The sequence below is a fragment of the Papio anubis genome, chromosome X (assembly GCF_008728515.1).
Source record: "Papio anubis isolate 15944 chromosome X, Panubis1.0, whole genome shotgun sequence".
Taxonomy (NCBI): domain Eukaryota; kingdom Metazoa; phylum Chordata; class Mammalia; order Primates; family Cercopithecidae; genus Papio; species Papio anubis.
The window spans coordinates 107,330,015-107,350,774 of record NC_044996.1 but is presented as its reverse complement, the minus strand read 5'-3'; the positions used below and the strand labels follow the sequence as shown (position 1 = coordinate 107,350,774).

At 41.8% G+C, this 20,760-nt stretch overlaps 1 protein-coding gene across 2 annotated transcripts in view; it reads right to left on the bottom strand.

The window, feature by feature from the left end:
• Window positions 1-6,582: 6,582 nt before the first annotated feature.
• The window catches only part of SRPX (sushi repeat containing protein X-linked), a 72,366-nt gene continuing 58,188 nt past the window's right edge, over window positions 6,583-20,760 (bottom strand). For both annotated transcript variants that reach the window (XM_003917573.2, XM_003917575.2), the window contains 5 exons: window positions 17,993-18,114; window positions 17,073-17,252; window positions 13,858-13,991; window positions 11,357-11,478; window positions 6,583-7,150 (listed from right to left, as the gene is read on the bottom strand). In XM_003917573.2, the coding sequence (XP_003917622.1) occupies window positions 6,967-7,150; window positions 11,357-11,478; window positions 13,858-13,991; window positions 17,073-17,252; window positions 17,993-18,114 (742 nt within the window). In that variant the 3' untranslated portion in view covers window positions 6,583-6,966. The remainder of the gene's footprint in view (window positions 7,151-11,356; window positions 11,479-13,857; window positions 13,992-17,072; window positions 17,253-17,992; window positions 18,115-20,760) is intronic.

Here is a 20,760-nt window from a genome sequence, read left to right as displayed (position 1 = left end):
ACACCACACCTGCCAATTGTCTTACAATCTAATAAAATCAGTGTGTTGAAGACATATCTGCACTCCCATGTTTATTGTGGCATTATTCACAATAACTAAGATAAGAAATCAAACTAAAAGTCCATCAAAAGATGAAAGAATATTTTTTAAAATGTTACCTCTGTTACTTCTGAAAATATTCTTGCCTTTTGACAACAGCAACAGGCTCTTTTTGAGTTTCCCTGCCCCACACATAGAGCCAAATACTCTCTAGGGAGTCCTGTCTCCTTGTGGAGTTCAGGTTGATTCCTGTGTAACTTATGCTAGATCCTTCAAGGCAGGAAGAACCAGGCCCAGCCTCCACTGTAAGGTCAGTTCTGGCCATGGTCGGGGCTGGACCTGACTCTTCCTGTCTTGGTGTCTAAGATAGGTTACCCAGGAATCACAAGGAATGTCAGTTATGGCACTAAAACAATTGTCCTCTGAAAATGGGAACCTCAAGGCCTATCAAGTTCATCCATGTCTGTGATGTCTATAATCCTCCAGTTACAGACATGAGCTGTCTCCCTCACTGGTCTTGTTGTTGTCTCATTCTCATACTGCTCTGAGTGTCTCCCAGCTCAACTCTCTTCCAGACTTTGATGCCTCTGGACTATTGCCACACACACACACACACACACACATTTCATAGTAAAGTGACCTTTTGTCTTAGTCCATTTGTGTTGCTGTAAAGGAATAGGTGAGGCTGGGTAATTTATAAAGAAAAGAGGTTTACTTGGTTCATGGTTCTGCAGGCTGTACAAGAAGCATACAGCCAGCATCTGCTTCTGGTAAGGGCCTCATGCTGCTTCCACTCATAGAGGAAGGCAAAGGGGACTTGGTATGTACAGAGAATACATGGCAAGACAGGAAGCAAGGGAAAAGGGTGTGCAGTTGGAGGCTCCTTTTGATGACAAGTTCTCAGGGGAATTTTCACAGGAACTAACAGAGGAACAACTCACTCCTTACTGCCAGGATGGCACCAAGCCATTCAGGAGGGATGTGTCCCTATGACCCAAACATCTCGCATTAGACCCCACTTTCAACACTGGGAATCAAATTTCAACATGAGATTTAGAGGAGTCATATATCCAAACCATAGCACCTTCCTATAGCTTTAGTATCTTTTCAAAATATTCTTGAGTAAATGCTTGTTTTCCTCTTTGTCTCTTTTCTTACAGCGGGTTGCTCTTTCATACTTTAATATCTCTTGGTTGAGAGATAATGTCAACATCTGCTCAATTCCTCATAGCTCCTAAATTGATCATTCTTTCCTAATCTCAGCAAAAGACCTTCTCTGAGAATCCTGCCATCTACCATATCACTTTCCATCATGCTCTCCTTACAGTCACCTATCTATACACAGTTATCTCCTCCACTCTATATATCCTTGGAATTTGACTCTCACTTATCTCCTTTGCCTTAACTCTTGCCAGTATCCGCATCACCCATATGGATAATGTATTCAACTTCCAAACATCACAATTTCAATATTTTCTTTTCTCTCTTCCAAATCTCTCGTATCTTTATACTGATTATATGCACTCTTAAACCACATTAGGATCATTCGCCTTTCCTATATTCTTTGAATATGTAAGCGCCACTACTGTTTTTTTGTTTTGTTTTGTTTTTGTTGAGATGGAGTCTCGCTCTGTCGCTCAGGCTGGAGTGCAGTGGCTCGATCTCGGCTCACTGAAAGCTCCACCTCCCGGGTTCACGCCGTTCTCCTGCCTCAGCCTCCCGAGTTTCTTTTTAGACTAATTCTTGTCCTTGTGTGTAATCGCACAATCCATTTTGTCATTACTACAATCAACTCCCTCCCCTTGTCCTGCCACCATACCTTTGTCACAACCATCTACCCCTAGATTAGTCTTTCAGTATGCCTTCTCTCTTCCTCAATCTGTGTAACTAAGCATTGCTGAAGAAAAATGGTCAATTGTACTGAATGATTTTATCATGGCTTATAAGATATATCTTCAAGAGGTGCTTGATATCACTATTAACTGTGGAATTGCAAGGAAGAGAAGTCCAAGAAATCCAGTGTTTCAAGACTACACTTTTAATTTTATTGTCTGTATCATTCAGGACTTAATTACAGAGAATAGAGTCATTGCAAGCTAGTTCAAAAAGAAAGGATTTTGTTCTTATCTGGAGTGGAAGGCTAAAGAAACAGACTTGGCCGGGCGCAGTGGCTCAAGCCTGTAATCCAGCACTTTGGGAGGCCGAGACGGGCGGATCACGAGGTCACAAGATCAAGACCATCCTGGCTAACACAGTGAAATCCCGTCTCTACTAAAAAATACAAAAAACTAGCCGAGCGAGGTGGCGGGCGCCTGTAGTCCCAGCTACTCGGGAGGCTGAGGCAGGAGAATGGCGTGAACCCAGGAGGTGGAGCTTGCAGTGAGCTGAGATCTGGCCACTGCACTCCAGCCTGGGCGACAGAGCGAGATGGCGTCTCAAAAAAAAAAAAAAAAAAAAAAAGAAATAGACTTTATGCTGACCTTCCATAAAAAAGTCCCTAAACCACCTGGGACTCCCAAGGGAGCCGCTAAGAAGCTGTAAAATTGGGAATTTTCCTACCAATTTGGGAAGCCACAATTATATTTGTTTGTTCTAGAACTACTCCATGTTTTCTACCATAAAGAAGCCATGTCCCTCATTATCAAAATGTCAAAAAGATAAAAGATGTTAGTGAGGATGTGGAGAGAAAGGAATCCTTATACATTGTTGGTGGAATTGTAAATTAGTCCAACCTGTATGGAAAACAATATGGAGATTTCTCAAATAACTAAAAATAGAACTACCATTTGATCCAGCAATCCCACACCTGTGTATATATCCAAAGGAAAAGAAATCATTATACAAAAAGACACTTGCACTTGTACGTTTACAGCTGTACTATTCACAAGAGCAAAGATATGGAATCAATCTAAGTGTGCATCAACAGATGATTGGATAGAGAAAATGTGATACACACACACACACACACACAAATGGAATACTACTCAGCCATAACAAAAATAATGAAATCATGTCCTTTGCAGCAACATGGATGGAACTGGAGGCCATTAAGTAAAGTAACTCAGAAACAGAAAGTCAAATACTATATGTTCTCATAAGTGGGAGCTAAATAATGTGTACACATGGACATAGAGTGTGGAATAATAGTAGAGTGTCAGAAGGGTAAGGGTGTGTGGGGATGAGAAATGAGAAATTACTTAATGTGTATAATGTGTACAGTATTTGGGTGATAATGATACCAAAAGCCTAGACTTCACCACTATGCAACATATCCATGTCACAAAATTGCACTTGTACCCTCTGAATTTATACCAATAAATAAATAAATAGCCATGTCCCCAGTTAAGTTGTCAGCAGCTATGGGAACCAGCAGAAGCTAGCCTCCAAAATAGGCCCCAGTGATCTTTACCTCTTAGTATCCATCCTGTTGTGTTGTCCTCTTCCCCATTGAATAGGGCTGATCTGTTGGATCAACAGGATACTGCGGAAGTAACAGTGTGTGTCTTTTGAGACTATGTCATAAAAGATATTGTCCCTTCCACTTTGCTTTTTCTCGGATCACTTTTACCAGAGGATGCCAACTACCATGTTATGAGAACATTCATGCAACACTCTGCGGAGAAATCCATGTGGAGACAAACAGAGACCTCTTCCAACAACCAGAACCAACTTACCAGTCATGTGAGTGAGCCACCATAGAAGCAGATCTTCCAGCCCCATTCAATCCTTTGACTGCAGCCCCAGCCAAGATATGACAGCAATCTCAAGAGAGACTCCAAGCCAGAATAGGCCAGCTAAGTTGCTCCCAAATCCCTGACCCACAGAAATTGTGAGAGATAATATGTTTGTTGTCTTAAGACACTGATTTTTGGGGTAATTTTTACTGCAGGAAGAGTATAGCTATCAACATCCTGAGCATTAATCCTTGCTTCAATGTGCACTGCCTTTCCTCTCCTTCATTGCCCACGCCAATGATCTAAGCTCAAGAGTTGAGAGTTTGTAGAGGTAAATCTGCAAAAAAAAAAAGTTCTCTGTGAATGGATTAGATAGACTCTTCCACCTTCTAGATATATATACACACTATATACACACTACAATCTGCCCTTAGGCAAAAATTTTTTAAAATACATTATATGTATTTTATATATATATAAAATACATATAAATATATGTATGTGTGTACATATTATATATAAATATATAGGTATATATTTATATATGCACACACTACCTGAAGACATTGGAGAGAGGCCAAAAAGCAGACAGATACCGGAGTGCAGTCATCACTTGGAAGGCAAATAAACTTGGTTAATCATCAGGGTTTTTAAAAAAAATTTTGCCTAAGGGCAGGTTGTAGTATGCACCATGCTGCGGTTGAAGGTAGGGGAGGCTTAAATGAAGACAGAAAGTCTGTAGTCTTACTGGCTTAACAAACCTGAGGAGACAGTAAGAGCAACCATAGCAACTGAAGAGTGAGGAGGAAAATCTCAGAAGGGAGAGAGTCTGACAAGGGGAGCCCTAAATTCTGTATGTAGGCTGCCTAAATTTCTGATTGATCACCGAACCATACATGTGCAGACTAGGAGTGGAGGCAGATTCCAAGCAGTCCAACTAAGTTTAAAAGAACTGAACTGAGATTTCAGCTGTCATCTACTGGAGACAGTTTTCCATTTGAGTTCAGCCCGTTTAACTGCCTCCCTCTTCCCTACACACACGCACACACACACATGCATGGTAGAAGTTCTGCAGTACCAAACTGTGAGCAAGCAGAACTAGGAATTGTGTTTTTGTTTGTTTGTTTGTATGAGGTCCAAAAGGTGCATAGAAAAGTTCTGCAAGACTTCCAGTGGGAAACCGGTTCTCTGGAGAAAGGCTATTAATTAATCTTTAGAAATGTCCCCAAATTTTAATGCAGGGTATTTATTTTTAAAATACCATAGTGCATTCATTGATCTTCAAATAGTCTGTTGATCTTGTTGGGAAAAGTGCTTGCAATATTCCAAGTCATCAGGTAAATTGGTTTGAAGAAATCCAAGTAGTTCCTTAAATGTCAGCGCATCTTCAAAGCTTGAACCTTTCAGGATATGGGGCAAAGGGCACAGGCTGACTTGTCAAAGACAAGAGAGCTTTAACACAGGTAGAGGCAGATATATGCTTGCTTAATTGTGACAAATGATCTCTTGAATTTTTCTTTTTTCCTTTTATTTTCATAAGTTTTTGGAGAACATGTGGTTATTTGGTTACATGAGGAAGTTCTTTAGTGGTGATTTGTGAGATTTTGGTGCAACCATCACCTGAGCAGTGTATACTGAACCCAATTGGTAGTCTTTTATCCCTCACCCTCTTCCCAGCCCTCTCGAACTTTTCATGGTTTCCAATTGGTCACTATTTCACATTCCTCTATGAGCCATGCCATTGACATTTCTGATATATCTGAAGAAGACACAAGTCAAAAAGTGGCTTCTAGTACGCTTTGTGAACAAAATCAAGCTTGTAAATAGAGTGTAAACCTATTGGCAGTTCAGCAATGGCCCTGCCTCATACTTAAAAAAAAAAAAAATTGTTAAATCTGCTTTCTGTGTTAAATCTCTGCATGTTAGAATTTATCTATTGTTTCTATAAGGTCCAAAAGGTACACAGAAAACTTCTGCAAGATTTTCAGTGAGAAATCAGTGGGAAATATCATTCACTTAGTTATTTTGTTTAGGAATAGATTTTGAACCAAACTGATATTCTGAAAATGGAGGAAAAATTTCAAGGTTTGCATGGGAGAATTGAGGAGTCTGGCTACTGGTTAAAAACCAATATGTGATTTTTCAGGCCTGACCATAGGTGATGATAAACACTTTACCTGGTAGGCTTCACCGGAAAAGCTGCCCTCCACACACCAGACTTGGTGCATAGCCAGTCATATGGCAGTCTCTGTGGGGTGTTGCAGTCAAAGACTCAGACCCCCTGGCCAATCACACTCTTTCACATATTTACATTCCTAGCCCTGTGCTTTCATTTCTAGGCCCTTTATCTGAGGCCTTGGGTAAGAGGTCTTCAGGTTCCTCTGCTGAGATCTTATGGGGTAAGGAAAAGGGGAAAACTTTGAAGATACTTTCCTTCACTCTGCCTCAGTACCCAGGACTTTTCCACTCCTACCCCACCAGGGTCTGTAAAACTGCCAGAGTCTTTTGTTCGAGTCTCCCTCAATAGAAAGATGACCCCACATCTGTGCTGCTCCACTTGAATCTTGACCAGTGTGCTGTTCCACAGGGGAAAATGGAACAGTGAAGTTGATGCTTCCTCTGGTTTTAGACTCTTGCTTGTTCCATCACTGTGACTGAAGGCTTAGCTCTTTCATTTTCAGCTTGTGGCTTTAATTGGCTACTTGAACACCCAACAGCTCAGCTCTCTCCCAGCTCAGCAGAGCTCCTTAAAAGACTAATTAAATTTTTTTCCATTCTTAAAACACCACTAAGGATCACAACCCTGAAACCACTGACCACACTGAACAAGTATGGCTGGTGCTTGATAAACAAAGTGAGTTCTACTAAATTTGCTCCAAAACATTTTATTAATAAAAGTCTTATTTAAAAAACAAAATAGAAAAGAGTTAGGTATCACATTGAATAACATGTTGATAGCCCGTGTATGGTTATGGGTTCTAATTTCTCTACAAAATCAACCAGCCATGATGGAGTAAAGAAAGTTAGAAAGAGTAAATACAGTCATTTAAGTTTTTTGAAACACTTCCAAGTACAAAAAGCAGCATGCTAATTTTTAAGTGCAAAGAAAGCTCATAATAAAATAGACTTTAAAAATTACAAATAAAAATCTGTACATCAAGGATATTTTTAAGGCTTTCCCATGTGCATGTCACTATGTAGACAATGAAGAGGAACAGCCAAGAGAGGAACCGCCAAGAGAGGAACCATCATGTCAGGTGTTACAGGTCTGGCCCATTTCGGCTTGTAGGACCATCTCTTCTTTTCTCAAGGGAAAAGTGTCAATCAGGTTGAACAGAGCCACAGGCATCACCAGGGAGACATAGCGCTCTTTGTCCATGCCATGCTTATCCACTAGCACCATACTGAAGGAGTAGAGTGGGATTCGCAGCAACAGCCTGCGGCAGACAAAGAAAAGAGGAGACTAAGTCAAATCATGACTCCCAAGGGTCCTGGTGGGTCAACCAGAGCCCTCCTGTGACCGTGTGCAGAGAAAGCTTTGATACCATGAAGGACTGAATCATCCTTTAGACCCTGTCTACTCAAACTGTGACCCTTGGACCAGCAGCATCACATGAGAACTTGCTAGAAATGGAGACTCCCATGCCCCACCCCAAACCTACTGAATTAGTATCTGCATTATTATCAAGATCCCCAGATGACTGGTATGGACATGAGAGTTTGAAAAGCACTGCTTTAGTTTTAGATTATAGTCAGGAAGACTTCCAGCCTACAATGATGCCATATACCAACATTTGGTACAAGGTGCATACAAGGCTAACAGATTTTTTTTCATTAAATTGGAATCAACCCAAGTTTGGAATCAACCCCAAACCCACATTTGCTGACTAGTGTTGCATGACCACATACACACTAGGACTAAGTCAGTGATTATGAACAGGGGTGATTTTGCTCCCCGCTCCCAGGGGAAATTTGGCCATGTCTGGAGATATTTTTGGTTGTCACAGTGGAGAGTGAAGATGTGACTGGCATTTAGTGGGTAGTGGCCAGGAATGCTGCTAAACATCCTGCAATGCACAGCCAACTCTCCCCGCCAAACAAAGAATTATCTATCCCCATATAGCAATAGTGCCAAGGCTGAGAAACTCTGGGCTAGGTAAAGCTGATTGACATCATTTCCCAGCATGATAGTTCTGGCCTATTCAATGGCCAGCTCAGGACTACAGAGTTATAAGGGATTGAGCTTCGTCTATACCCCATGTATTCTGACTTGGTTAATCATAATTTGTACCCCAAATAACTCCAAAAAAGAATATGAAGTGGTTTCAAGTGTCTGGTGTTCTTTCTGCTCTACCACACTAGAATTTAAACTAAAAAATATGATTTTCATATCAACACAAACATATTTGATGAGAATAGCTAGAGAAAGCAAACAAACAGATGAGCTGAGCCCAACGAACAAATGAGCCCACTCACTCTCTTCTCCAGATTTTTTTTTTTTTCAGTTTAGATATTTTGAGATTGTGTATGAGGCAGAATATACACTGTCATCTGGATGTAAAGTGAAATATGTTTTCCTCATACAAACAGATCAAGGTTAAAAAATCATTACATAAAACACAAACTACATTTTTCTGCCTTTTAAGAGGGAGTTTCAAGGAAGAAGGGAATAATTTGTATTTTATCCCAGTGGGAAGCTAAATCGCAAATTCACTCCCAGTGACTAGAAATGCAAAAAAAGAGGACATGACAGTGCCTCTGCCAGGTTTCCTGCAGTGCTAAGAGGGGAGCTAAGAAGTAGATGACTGCAAAGTGCATTAATGAGTTCCGAACACGCGAATGTAGGCTGCAAAGTAGGGTGTGAATGAAGAGATAAAATGCTCTGCATCTTTAAGAGGAAGGGTATTGAGTTTACTTTTGGGAGCATGGAAGAGTTCTGGCACAGGGAGCTCTCAGGAAACAGAGGAATAGGGAATATGGTGGCTGAAGCCTGTGGGAAAGGGTGACCAATAAGAAATTGGAGCATTCATTTTTTTTATAGTGCTTGTGAGACTAGGATGGGAAACCCCCCCACACACACCACCACCACGGTGCCACCATCTGCTACCACACACATTCCTGTGTAAGTCTTGTGCCTTGATTGACACAGAATGTAAAGGGGGAAAACTGTCATGGGAAGAGCTGAGTGGTTGGATCAGCAGGCTAGCAGCAGCCACAGGAATGCATCCCACTAGGGCCGAAAGACCACAGAAATCTTGGGGATGAATGATCAAACACCACACAAAATCGGGGATGAGGTGTGATGCCGACAGTATGTCTGAGTTACATACGTGTCTGTCGTCAGATTAGAAGGAGTTCTTCCTGGAAAATCTTCCAGGGAACACTGTAGACTCAAAGAATAATGTGGGTATAGAAATTATGGCTTTCTTGGTCCCCGTCTTCCTTGAGATTGCTGGAAAATTCCTCTGGAAAGCATGAATCAGATCATACCTCCAGATAAAAAAGAAATGAGGGCAAGGAAGAAGGTAGGTGGTGACCCTGCAACCCCAGGGACCCAGTCTCTTCTTTCTGTTGACTCCCTTCAAGGGTTTTATCATGGCCTCAGTGCTATTTGAAAATAGTCTTATAGCCAGACAAAAGAATTTTTAGATTATGCAGGCATTATGCTTTTCCTTCTCCTCTTTCGCTTCCCATTCTTTGCCTAAATCATCTTTTTTCCTCTGCAGTAGACTCCAAGGTGTCTAAAAAAACCTTTCCAATTCAAAGGGAAAAAGTTCTGCCAAGCTCTTTGTTTCTCACTGATATGTCTGATAACACAGGCATGCCGGCCTGACACAGAATCCATTAGGTAATGCACCTGAGTGATCATTTCTGCATGACTTTTACCTGGACTATCATCCAGCTGCAAAATAGAGATTGGCCCTTTTCTTGAAGGCTGCTGGGCAAAAGTTCTATTTCAAAACTGTAAAGCTTTTGGTAAAAAACTAGGCCAGTGGTCCTCACCATGTGATCTTTTGGGAGCTCATTAGAGATGCATATTATCGGGTATAACCAGAGACCTACTGATCAGAAACGCAGTTTACAGCCTACAGTGGAGACTCCAGCAATACGTATTGTAACAGGCCCTCCAGGAGATTCTGATGGAGGCTAAAAGTTTGAGAACCACCATATAATGTATTTAAAATCATCTTCTGCCTATAGAAGTCTACGGCAGCCCCAACATATACAATCGGAATGGCAAGTATTTTTTAATCGCATTTTTCTGTTCTTCAAGTAGATTCAACAGTTTAAAAGCACAACAAGATTTTATGAAGATGACACACATACAGACACATTCAATCCAAAACCCATTCAGAAAATTCTGCAACAAGTTTTAAAAAATCATTGACACAGGATGTGAGCAAGTAGTACTAAATAAGCAACAGCTTCATAAAACCTACTTTGAAAATATTCACCATAAATATTTAGATATCAACACAACTCTCTGTCTTAAGTTTTGTACAGTTCAACTTGAAGTATTTGTACACTAACTGTAAATATACAATATACTTTTAAAAGCTGTTATCAACTCTGGAAATAGTAAGGCTGTTTCAATGAAATTTTGAGTCATTTACTCCACTTAGCGCCAACATGGTGCCAGGTACTGTGCTAGGTACCAAGTAGCAAACATTTGAAAGCTCTGCTACTGATGTCAAAAGTCGGTATGGGGAGGTGCTACATGCAAATGCAGTAAAATATAACAAAAAGAAAAGCACATGAGTGTACCCAGCCTTCTCCATTCATCAGTCGACTAAAGAGAACTCATGAATCCTCTTATTTCAAGTTGAACTGTACAAAACTTAAGACAGAGAGTTGTGTTGATATCTAAATATTTATGGTGAATATTCTCAAAGTAGGTTTTTTGAAGCTGTTGCTTATTTAGTATTACTTGCTCATATCCTGTGTCAATGATTTTTTAAAACTTGTTGCAGAATTTTCTGAATGGGTTTTGAAAAGGCTGGGTGAGAAAGGAAGATTTTAAGGAGTTCTGCTTTAGTCTAATTATCCATTTTACAGTGGTCAAGAGATGCAAGCAGAAATTTGGGTTATTCTGAAACTATCTTTTGGTTGTTGAATTCTGCTTCTTTAATACATCATTATTCAGAGACTAAAATCCACGGTTCCAACTTTGTAAGGGTTATGAAAGTAAAATATAATTGTTAAAACAGAGGTATGAACAAGTGTTCTGCAAGAATGGAGAAAAAAGAGACCAAGCCTGGAAAGACTAATTGGATGCATACTTTTCTAATAAGACCAAGGATTGCTTAAGTCTTTTTTTCAGGTCCTCCTCTCCTAGCCATCCTTCCTCCACCAACCCCCCCCACCCCCACACACACACACACTCACACACACACACATGTGCGCGAAGCAAAAACGGTTGGTTGGAGGGAGTAAGAAAGAAAACACTGGTAATTACCCATTGCACAATTTATTTGAACAAATAGCAACATACTGATTAGCATGGTTATAACACTCCCAGAATAAAAGCAATTAAACATTGAAGGTTGCCTGAACTCCATCCTGAGTAGAAAGAAACCAGGGAACCTAATCAGTTAAAAGTGCATTCATAGGGGATAAGATTTAAGAACAGAAATTTCCCCTACCTGAGCTGCAGCGCTAGGGCCGGAGGCATAATCTTTGCGCCTATCCTGCCAATGAGAGTCGGGAACACACCCACCAGCTCCACCACGGTGATGTGTCGAAGATCAAGGCCACACTGTGCTTGCTGGGAAAAAGAAAACCCAACAGGGGAAGTATGAGCATGGTGAAAAAAGACATCCTTATCAAACTAGAAACCGACAGAAGTAGCACTGGCCTGTCTCTGGAACTTTATTTGCTCACTCTGAACTGTACTGAAAACAGATGAGAAATTGGGGTTAAGCTCGTGGCTATAAAACCTAAATACCTTTCCTAGAGGAATCATTCTGATATGGCTTGACAGTGAGATTTTGAAAACCTAAGCAAAAGGGCAGTCTATGTATTTCCAGACAGGGTGAGACCTTGAGTGAGTCAAATTTCCTAAAAAGTGTCCAAGACCACCCCAGAGGATTCTAACTTTTTCTTTGCAAGGACAGAAGACTACTCTATTTCCAGAGTCCACTTCTCTGCTCTGTTTCCACTCTCCACCCTCCCCTGCCCTATGCCCTCCACACCCAATCCCAGGGGAAAAGAGGATAAAAGGTTCCAAGCCTCTAAGCTGGCTCTTGCCAAGAACCTTGGGAATGTGGCCCAGTCAACCACGTGTCAGCAGGGCTCATCAGGAATGGCAATGGCAATAAAAATAAAAAATTAAGAAAAAGTAATGTAAGACAAATATGATGAATTTGGCTAAATGGGAAAAGAAATTTTGAAGTCTTGAAAGATGAAAACATCAAATATGTTTTACCAAAATTCCACTGAAATGTCCCTACATGAAGTTACAGAACTGGTTGAGAAGTTTAAAAAGTTAGAAATAGGCTTTTGTATTACTCTCACTGAAATGCCTATGTCAACCAAACCTTTCTTTGAAGGCTCTGGTTAAAATGCAAACGTAAGTATATTTGGAAGAGGAGGTCACACCAAAACATCTTGATATTAAATATCTTATCCAACCAGTTGTTAAGTTAGCAAGTGTCTGAAGGGATGGGACAGACTAGAGCAATGACGGCAATCTTTCTCTGTAAAGGGCCAGAGAGTATTTCAGGCTTGGCAAGGTTGGATGGCCTCTGTCCTAATCACTTCACTCCATCATTGTAGTGCAAAAGCAGTTGTAGATCATGCACAAATGAATTAGTGTGACTGTGTCCAATAAAAGTTAATTTACCGAAACTAGCCATGGGTCACTATAGTTTGCTGACACAGAGGAAAAGCAAGTTGTTTGGCTTAATTCATTTTCCTATGGAATAAGAACGGATGAGGAAATGCATGATCGTGGAATATAGCCTGCAATGCCAATTTCCCACAAAAGAGAGAAGTATAAGCTTGTCTTTTCTGAAGAGCAGGCCCCTGGCTTGGACAAGGAGATACAAGGGGAGGTAAGCTGGTGGGGAACGGGGGTAAAGATGCAATGAATTTGGTTACTATTAAGGGAGCTCACAAAAATTTTATATGGCTCTTCAGAGTTCATAGGCAATTCTTCAAGTACGTGGGAAGAGTGAAAAGAGACTTATTATTATACATTTTATTAATGCTGACATGAGAAGTAAATTGTAGCCCTTGATTAAATCAAGACTGTTTTAAGCACTTAGTTCTATCCCCTGTAACAAATGAATAAAATATTCTCAAAAAAAATGTGCAGCACTGTATCCATGGCACAGCATACATCCTGCCTCTTTAGTATTCAGTGAAGTTGGCCACTCTTTTGCAAACCAGCTTCAGGACAAAAGCAAGCAACTTCTAGTTTGATCCGTACAGTTTCTAGTCATCCTTCCCCACACACCCAAGATGCTGGTTGCTCATTTAGTAGCTACAAAATTTACATAGTTGAGAAGGACATATTTCCCAGAAAAGTGCCCGTCAAACTTTGGAGTGCTTAGGAATCACCTGGAGATTTTGTTAAAAGTGTAGATTCTGACACAGTAGGTCTGGGAGGGGCCCTGAGAATTGGCATGTCTATCAAGCTCCCAGGTGATGCTGATGCTGCTGGTCCAGTCCATGGATCACACGTTGAGAACCACTGTGCTAAAAAAAATGGCTGTCACCCTCTGAGAGTCAAAGAAATTCCCTGGGAAAAATGTGGGGACCGAGGGCTCCTGGATTCCTTTCATCTCTTGGGCCAGCCTTTTGGGCAGGCAGCTAATTGATTGCTTTCAGCCAGGCATATCCTGGACAGGTTCAGCAAAGACAATTGTTCTGTGGCTAGGCCTGGACAGTATGTCAATCAGACTTATTGGTGAAGACAGGCAACCTCATTAGTTGGAAAACGATTGGGTTAACTCTAAGGAGTCAATGCTAATCAGGTTATGGCCCAGAACCAGAAATGAATGGTGGTAGCTCTAAAGTGCCAGTTCCTGAAACTCACTGTAAGTGGATTAGGCACTGAATCTGGCCTTTGCTTTTAGTGAAATGGCTGGGCCCTTCCTGTTAAAGGTCTCCCTGCCACCTCGGCCCTGCCTCGAGGACTCACCTGCAGCATTCCTAGCTGGAGCCGGTAAAGGAGGTTTCGGGCTGTGGGGGTGGACACAATGAGGAGTCTCCTTTTCTCATAAAACTGATCCAGAAGTGCAGCTGCCGTTCTGACGCCCACATTGACGTTCATGGCTGTAATCAGAAATGGCCACATGGGTCAGAAACCTTCTGCTTGTTCTGGCTCAACAGAGCCTGTGATGACACACAGGACCATTTGTGTAAGAATTAAACCCTGAGATAAGGATTCAAGTGTAAGTAGTGTATTTGGGAGGCGGTCCCAAGAAGCACTTGTGGAGGAGTGAGGAAGTATATTCATTTCCTCTTGCTGCTGTAACAAATCACCATAAACCTAGTGACTTAACATAATACAAACTTATTATTTTAGATACTGCAGGTCAGGATCGAAAAGATCCTGGCCTCATGGAGCTAAAATCAAGGTGTTGGCAGGGCTATGTTCCCGTGGAGGTTCTAGGGGAGAATCTGATTTCTTGTCTTTTTCAGCATCGAGAGGCCACCTTCATTCCTTGGCTAGTAGTCCCTTCCTCCATCTTCAAAGATAGCAGTGTAGTATCTTCAAATCTCTCTTCTCTCTGATCTCTCCTTCCATCATCTCTTTCTATGACTCTGACACAGTTCTGCCTCCTTTATATAAGAAAGCTTGTGATTATATTGGGCCCACTGGGTATTCCAAGATACTCTTCCCATCTCAAAATCCTTAACTTAATTACATCTGTAAAGTCCCTTTTTTCATGTAAAGTAACATATTCTCAGGTTCTGGGGATTAGGATGTGGACATCTTTGGTGGACCATTATTCTGCCTATGTCAGGAAGTGAGACAGTGAGAGAAAGAAAACAATACCAGTTGGTTATCAAGCAAGTTGCTGCTGTGGGCATTTGGAACTCACTCCCACTGGGGAACTCTAGGAGATGATATACAACATACCTCCAGAATTAACCCACTGGAGGGAACTGGAGTATTTATACAATTGCTCCATCATTGTTGAGGGCTGCTTCTGGGGCACTAGCTCTCCATCACTTCAGGCTGGCTCTGTGCATGGGCTGACAGTGCTTTCATAGCCAGGGAAAAAACGCTCTCAGACAGAGAGACCCAGTTAATTGCAGTAAGTAGCCTTTTGAACATAGATGCGAATGTGAAAGGCATATGGGCCAAGCACCATAGTATCTGCTAGGGAAAGGGGTGCAGAGAGGCAGAAGGGTAAGAGAATGGGCAATGGCCAGGCTGGCTTTGGAATGGCTCAGAATCTCTGAAGTCTGCCTCCTTGGTGCAGAAGGGACAAAGCAATGTGGGACACAAAGGCCACAGAGCAAGCAACACAGGCATAGAGGACATGGGACAAGGCAGTTTTATAATAGGTCTTCCCTTTAAGCAAATACATGACAACTAATTCCAGCTGTTCAAGGTCAATGAAGGATGTTATATAGATAGGCAAACAAAAGGCTTAGCTCCAAACAAGAAATAATATGAGAAAAACTAGTAGATGCCATGTATGATTTATAATCTTGGTTTTCATAATTCACATTTTAGGTTTGCATTGAAGTATCTGTTCATTCACACATTAATTCATTCAGCCATTATATACTGAGTGCCTGCCATGTGCCACGCTCTACGCTAGGTACTAGGATGTCACACTGAGTGATACCCAGTTCCTGCCCTCTTTCCTGCCCTCTTCCCTGCCCCAGAGGGTCAGAGTCTAGGATAGCTCTGGTCAAGAGAAATACAATGTAAGCCACTATGTTTAATCTTAAATTTTCTAGTTGCCTCATTAAAAAAGTGTAAAGAGACTGGGCGTAGTGGCTCACACCCGTAATCTCAGCACTTTGGGAGGCCGAGGCGGGCAGATCATGAGGTCAGGAGATCAAGAACATCCTGGCTAACACGGTGAAACCCCACCTTTACTAAAAATACAAAAAATTAGCCAGGCGTGGTGGCACGCACCTGTAGTCCCAGCTACTCAGGAGGCTGGGGCAGGAGAATCACTTGAACCCAGGAGGCAGAGGTTGCAGTGAGCCAAGATCGCGCCACTGTACTCTAGCCTGGGCGACAGAGTGAGACTCCAGCTCAAACAAACAAACAAAAAGAAAAAGTATAAAGAGATAGGTAGAAATGACTTTATGTTTTATTTAACCCAATATATCCAAAATATTTCATTTCAACATGTAATCAATATAAAAAATTAAGATACTTTATATTCTTTTTCACACTAAGATTTTGAAATTGGTATATATTTTACACTTATAGCATATCTCAATTCAGAATAGCCTCATTTCAAGTGCTTAGTAGCCACACATAGCTAGTGGCTACCATGTTGGACCACATAGGTCTAGCAGCCTGTTAGACACCACACCCCAGGCCTTAATGCCAACATGGTGGGCATGAAGTCCTTAGGTAGGGAGTCTATAATAGGTGTGTTCTTTCTACTTTAACACATGAAATTGAAGAATCTCAGGCATTTAGCTGATGGTATATATGTCTCTCTGTCACTTAACTCTAAATGGGGGCTTCAATTAAAAGAAAGGGATAAAGATGAAAGGGTACCAGGAAATGAGAAAAAGAGAAGTCTATAAACAAGAGATACGTCCATAATTTTCTGGTTAGCCCAAGTTTCAGACTCATTACCCAGCCCAATTTTTGTTCATCAGGAATAAGAGCTGGCATAAGGCTTTACCTGTACCAGGCACTGCTCTATTCCACTGTTCCACAGATGACCTAATTTAATCCTTACAACAACTCAAGAGGTAGATGAGGTATTATTTTCTTCATTTTACGTAGGAGGAAAGATTCCAAATGCCCAAAGTGTATGTGACTTTCATGCCAGTGATGCAAAGCAGGTATGATATTGTCTCTACATGACAGTGTACTGGCTTTATAAACAAGATCCTTACATTTCTAGAACAAAGGAAACTACAGCAAATTTTGCTGATTCATAATGTCACCAAAGGCTGGCCCTAGGTTCCTACCTTGAGCTTCTTCCTTAGAGGACATGAAAGGGAAATTAGAGGATAGGCGGAAGCAAGACAGATAACAGATGAGATGAGCTGCGGCAGGGATCTAGGGACTATGTTCATCCACTCAGATAAAGAGGGATGGCCAGGAACTTCTCAAAGTCTATGAAGGGAAACCTCTCTTGCACTGGAATCAAGAACCAAGGGGTTTACAGGTTCTGCTGCAGGCTGGAGGGGCTGCGTACATACCTGCACAGGTGGGCTCCGTGCCAGACCAAGCCAGGTTGGATTGACATACTCGGGCAGGGCTACCCTGGAGCTCATAGCCGCCGATGCAGGAGAACTCACAGGTGGCTCCATAATTATCCCCATCGCTGGAGCACTTCATGTAACCATTCTCTGGGGCATTGAGTTTGCCACAGCGTTTGACTGTAGGGACACAAGTCCAGAGGAGTCTCAGTGCTGAGCTCCCATCCACAGAGCAAGCAGAAAAGGTGAGGATGCAGGGGCATCAGCTTTGCAATCAGGCTTCTACATCAGCCTGTGAAATGAGTGAGGGAGGAGGTATGACTATTTGGTCAGTGGGTGAGCCTTGCAATGGTCACCCATCCATACCAATGAGACCACTGATATCAACTGGTTTAGCTCCTAGTGTTGTAGATGAGGAAGTGAAGTCCAGAAGAGTAAGGAGTAAAGATGGTTAGCAATTAGTTGCCCAAACCATCAGGCATAAAATAATCCTTAAAAACATTTTCTTTCATACCAATGGTTCCAGAACAGTAAGAACATGTTCTCCTGGTGGCCCAAATTAGGGGGCTCCTATTCACCCTAGTTGTAGATGGACTCACAGGCTTCAGCTGGTCACCTAAGCTCAGGGATGGAAAAATTATTGAATAATATTCTTCCGGGACAGTCAGCTATGGGCTCCTGTAAGACTAGTCCTGGGAACTCCTTAAATAATCTGGCAACACTGACGCCCATCCATATGTGTATCATGAAATTCAGGCATTAAGATAGGGCACTTCTCCAAGTCTCATTAGAGGCTAATCTAAAGCTGGCAAGTCTCCCACCACAGTAGGCACTTTTGAGAGAGTTCTGGCTTGAGGACCTGCTTCCCTTTGCTCTTCTAAAGAGAGAGGGGGGAAAAAAACAATAAGCAGTATTCTTACCTCTTACTTTAACTCGAAATTTGCAAGTGCCCTTATTCTCAGCTCTGTCATAGACTGTGTACTGGATCTTGTGGTCTCCTTCAGGAAAGTTGGAGCCTGGGGGGAGGCCTTTCAGAATGACACTTAGAGAGAAAAAAAAAATCACAGGAAAGATGACATTATGGATCTGACAAGCAAGTGACGACCCCCCACTCTTTACAGGACATGGAGAGACTGAGGGGCAACAATTAGACCAGTTTAAGTAGAACAAAAATTTCTTGAAGAATAGAATCTCCTAAGCTTTAGTCTGTTTTAGAAGAGCAGTTTGTGCCCAGAAAATGGAAGACCCAAACTACTGGGAAGCTTAGACTTTTTTCCGGCTGTAGGTAGAATGGTGGGGAAGTGGGTAGAGGGGGGAGGGAGCATGAAAAATATAGGGCCCAAGTCTCTTCCTTCAATCTCACTCTTGTTCCAGGTGGGACCTGAATTGCCTCACTGTTGGGAAGACAAGGGAATTTTCTGTGAGGAAAATCATTAGAGAATATAGTCCAAGCAGTCACTGGCAATTTGGGCCTGCAGGGTGTACTAGAACTTTCTCTGTTCTTTCTATCTGGGACTGTGGAGACCTAAAGGCAAGTTCTCTGTGATTCCTTGGTTATCCTGATAACAATAATAATGACTAAAAGTGTTCTTTGCACTTACATAAATCTTACATGTTAGGCATGGTTCTAGGCATTTTGCATATATTTATGTAATCCTCCTCATTTAATCCAACAACCCTATTAGGTAGGTAGTATTATCTCTATTTCACAGATGAGGAAACTGAGGCATAAAAAGGCTAAATAACTTGCCCAAGGTCACACAGCTAGGGTGACTTCATCTTTTTTCTTGGCTGCCTAATGAGAACACCAATCAGTATAGCATGATCAAAATCCATGTTCTGTTTTTCAATATACATATCAATTCCCCCTCTCCCTACAGTTCAGGGAATGATGAGAATATGTGCTAATAATGAACATGTGGTATTATCATTGTCACCATTGAGGAAAGCCTTACATGTAGGTGGGTGAGGTGGCTGTTTACCAGGTATGAGAGAGGGGTCGTGGGAAAATGTCAGAAATCCCACTATTTTGAGACTTGCTGCCGTTGGCTTTAGATGCTTTAAGGTCTTTAGAAAGCACAACTTAAATTCAGATAAACCTGAGAGGAGTGATACTTCAAATATAAGTAGATGTAGCCTCTCTGAGACTTTGTTTCGCCTGTGGCATGCGAATAACAGAAGGAGTAAATAAGGGAACTCACAAGAAGCATTTATCTCAGAGCTTGACACTAGAACCTTCTCCCTCACAAGGGAGCTATAGAGCAGTAGCTTGGATAGGAAATGGCGGAAGGGGTCATAGGAGAAATGCCAGGGCAGCAAGGAGCCCAAGTGAGAGCTGTAAAGGGAACAAGACAGCCTTCTCTGAACTCCTCATCCTGTTGGAGTGCATTCCCATCACATCCTGCTCTAAACCTTTCTGGCCTCTGGGCTGTAGAACCCTGGAAGCAGACAGCTGCTTTGAACAAAGGGACAGGAGAGTACTGAGATGCTGTTTTAAAATGTAACAATCGTGCCAGGTGCGGTGGCTCATAAATGTAATCCCAGCACTTTGGGAGGCCGAGGCGCGCAGATCACCTGAGGTCAGGTGTGCAAGACCAGCCTGGCCAACATGGCAAAAACCCGTCTCTACTAAAAATACAAAAATTAGCAGGGTGTGGTGGTACACACCTGTAATCCCAGCTACTCAGGAGGCTGAGGCAGGAGAATCACTTGAACCTGGGGGGTGGAGGTTGCTGTCAGCCAAGATCTTGCCACCGCACTCCAGCCTGGGCAACAGAGTGAGTGAGACTCTGTCTCAAAAAATTTAAAAAATCAAATAAAATGTAACACTCCTAACCATATTACACAAGTTACCCACAAAAACAACAAGGTGAATATTCTCACAAAGCTTGTAGACAAACAGAGTCATCTGATGGCTTGATGTTTTGTGTTTATTACACAGGATTTCAACAGCAGTCAGAGTTGCAAAAATCTAAAAACCTACTATGTGGTAGGGGCTGGGCCAGGCATTGTGCTAGACCCTGAAGGGTCAAAGGTAAATAAAATCCAATCCCTGATTATGTCAACTTACTTTTCAATTCTGATTGCCTACATTTTCTCCAAAGGGATTCGTGCGATGTGTATGTGATAGCAAATACTTTTTTAATGGTCAAACTTTATCTTTGAGAAGTTACAATGGGAGAGCATAACTAGTAGTATTACTTAAGCTAGATGAGGCACTGGGGGAAGATTATTGGAATGTAGGAACAAAATGTCCTGCCTCCTCTCAGTAGAAAATGTACTGTTATTGCCTAATCATCGTGTAAAAATGTTTTGTCATGCACAGCCTGGGTTGATAGGATTCTAGAAAGTCTTTTCTTGCTTTATGGATCACCAGGAGATAAATTAGAGGTATCCTTTTATCGACAGATGAAAACTCAGTGGGAAGCTCTAATATGCCCGTAAACTTTAAGGCACAGATATGAACATGCTAACGTGAAGTAGTGGTCTCCAGGGAATATGAAGGCCAACCAAACAGTTGCAGGGATACAGGCCCAAATGCTAGATTAGAACAACACATAGCTAACCCTCACAAAGGGATCCACCCATTTTTAAAAGCTTCTTAACAGTGCTTCTCATTGTGGTTGGTAAAACAAACATACCAACAAAAAGCAACTCAGATATATGTCAAACTATGAATGAAATTGGT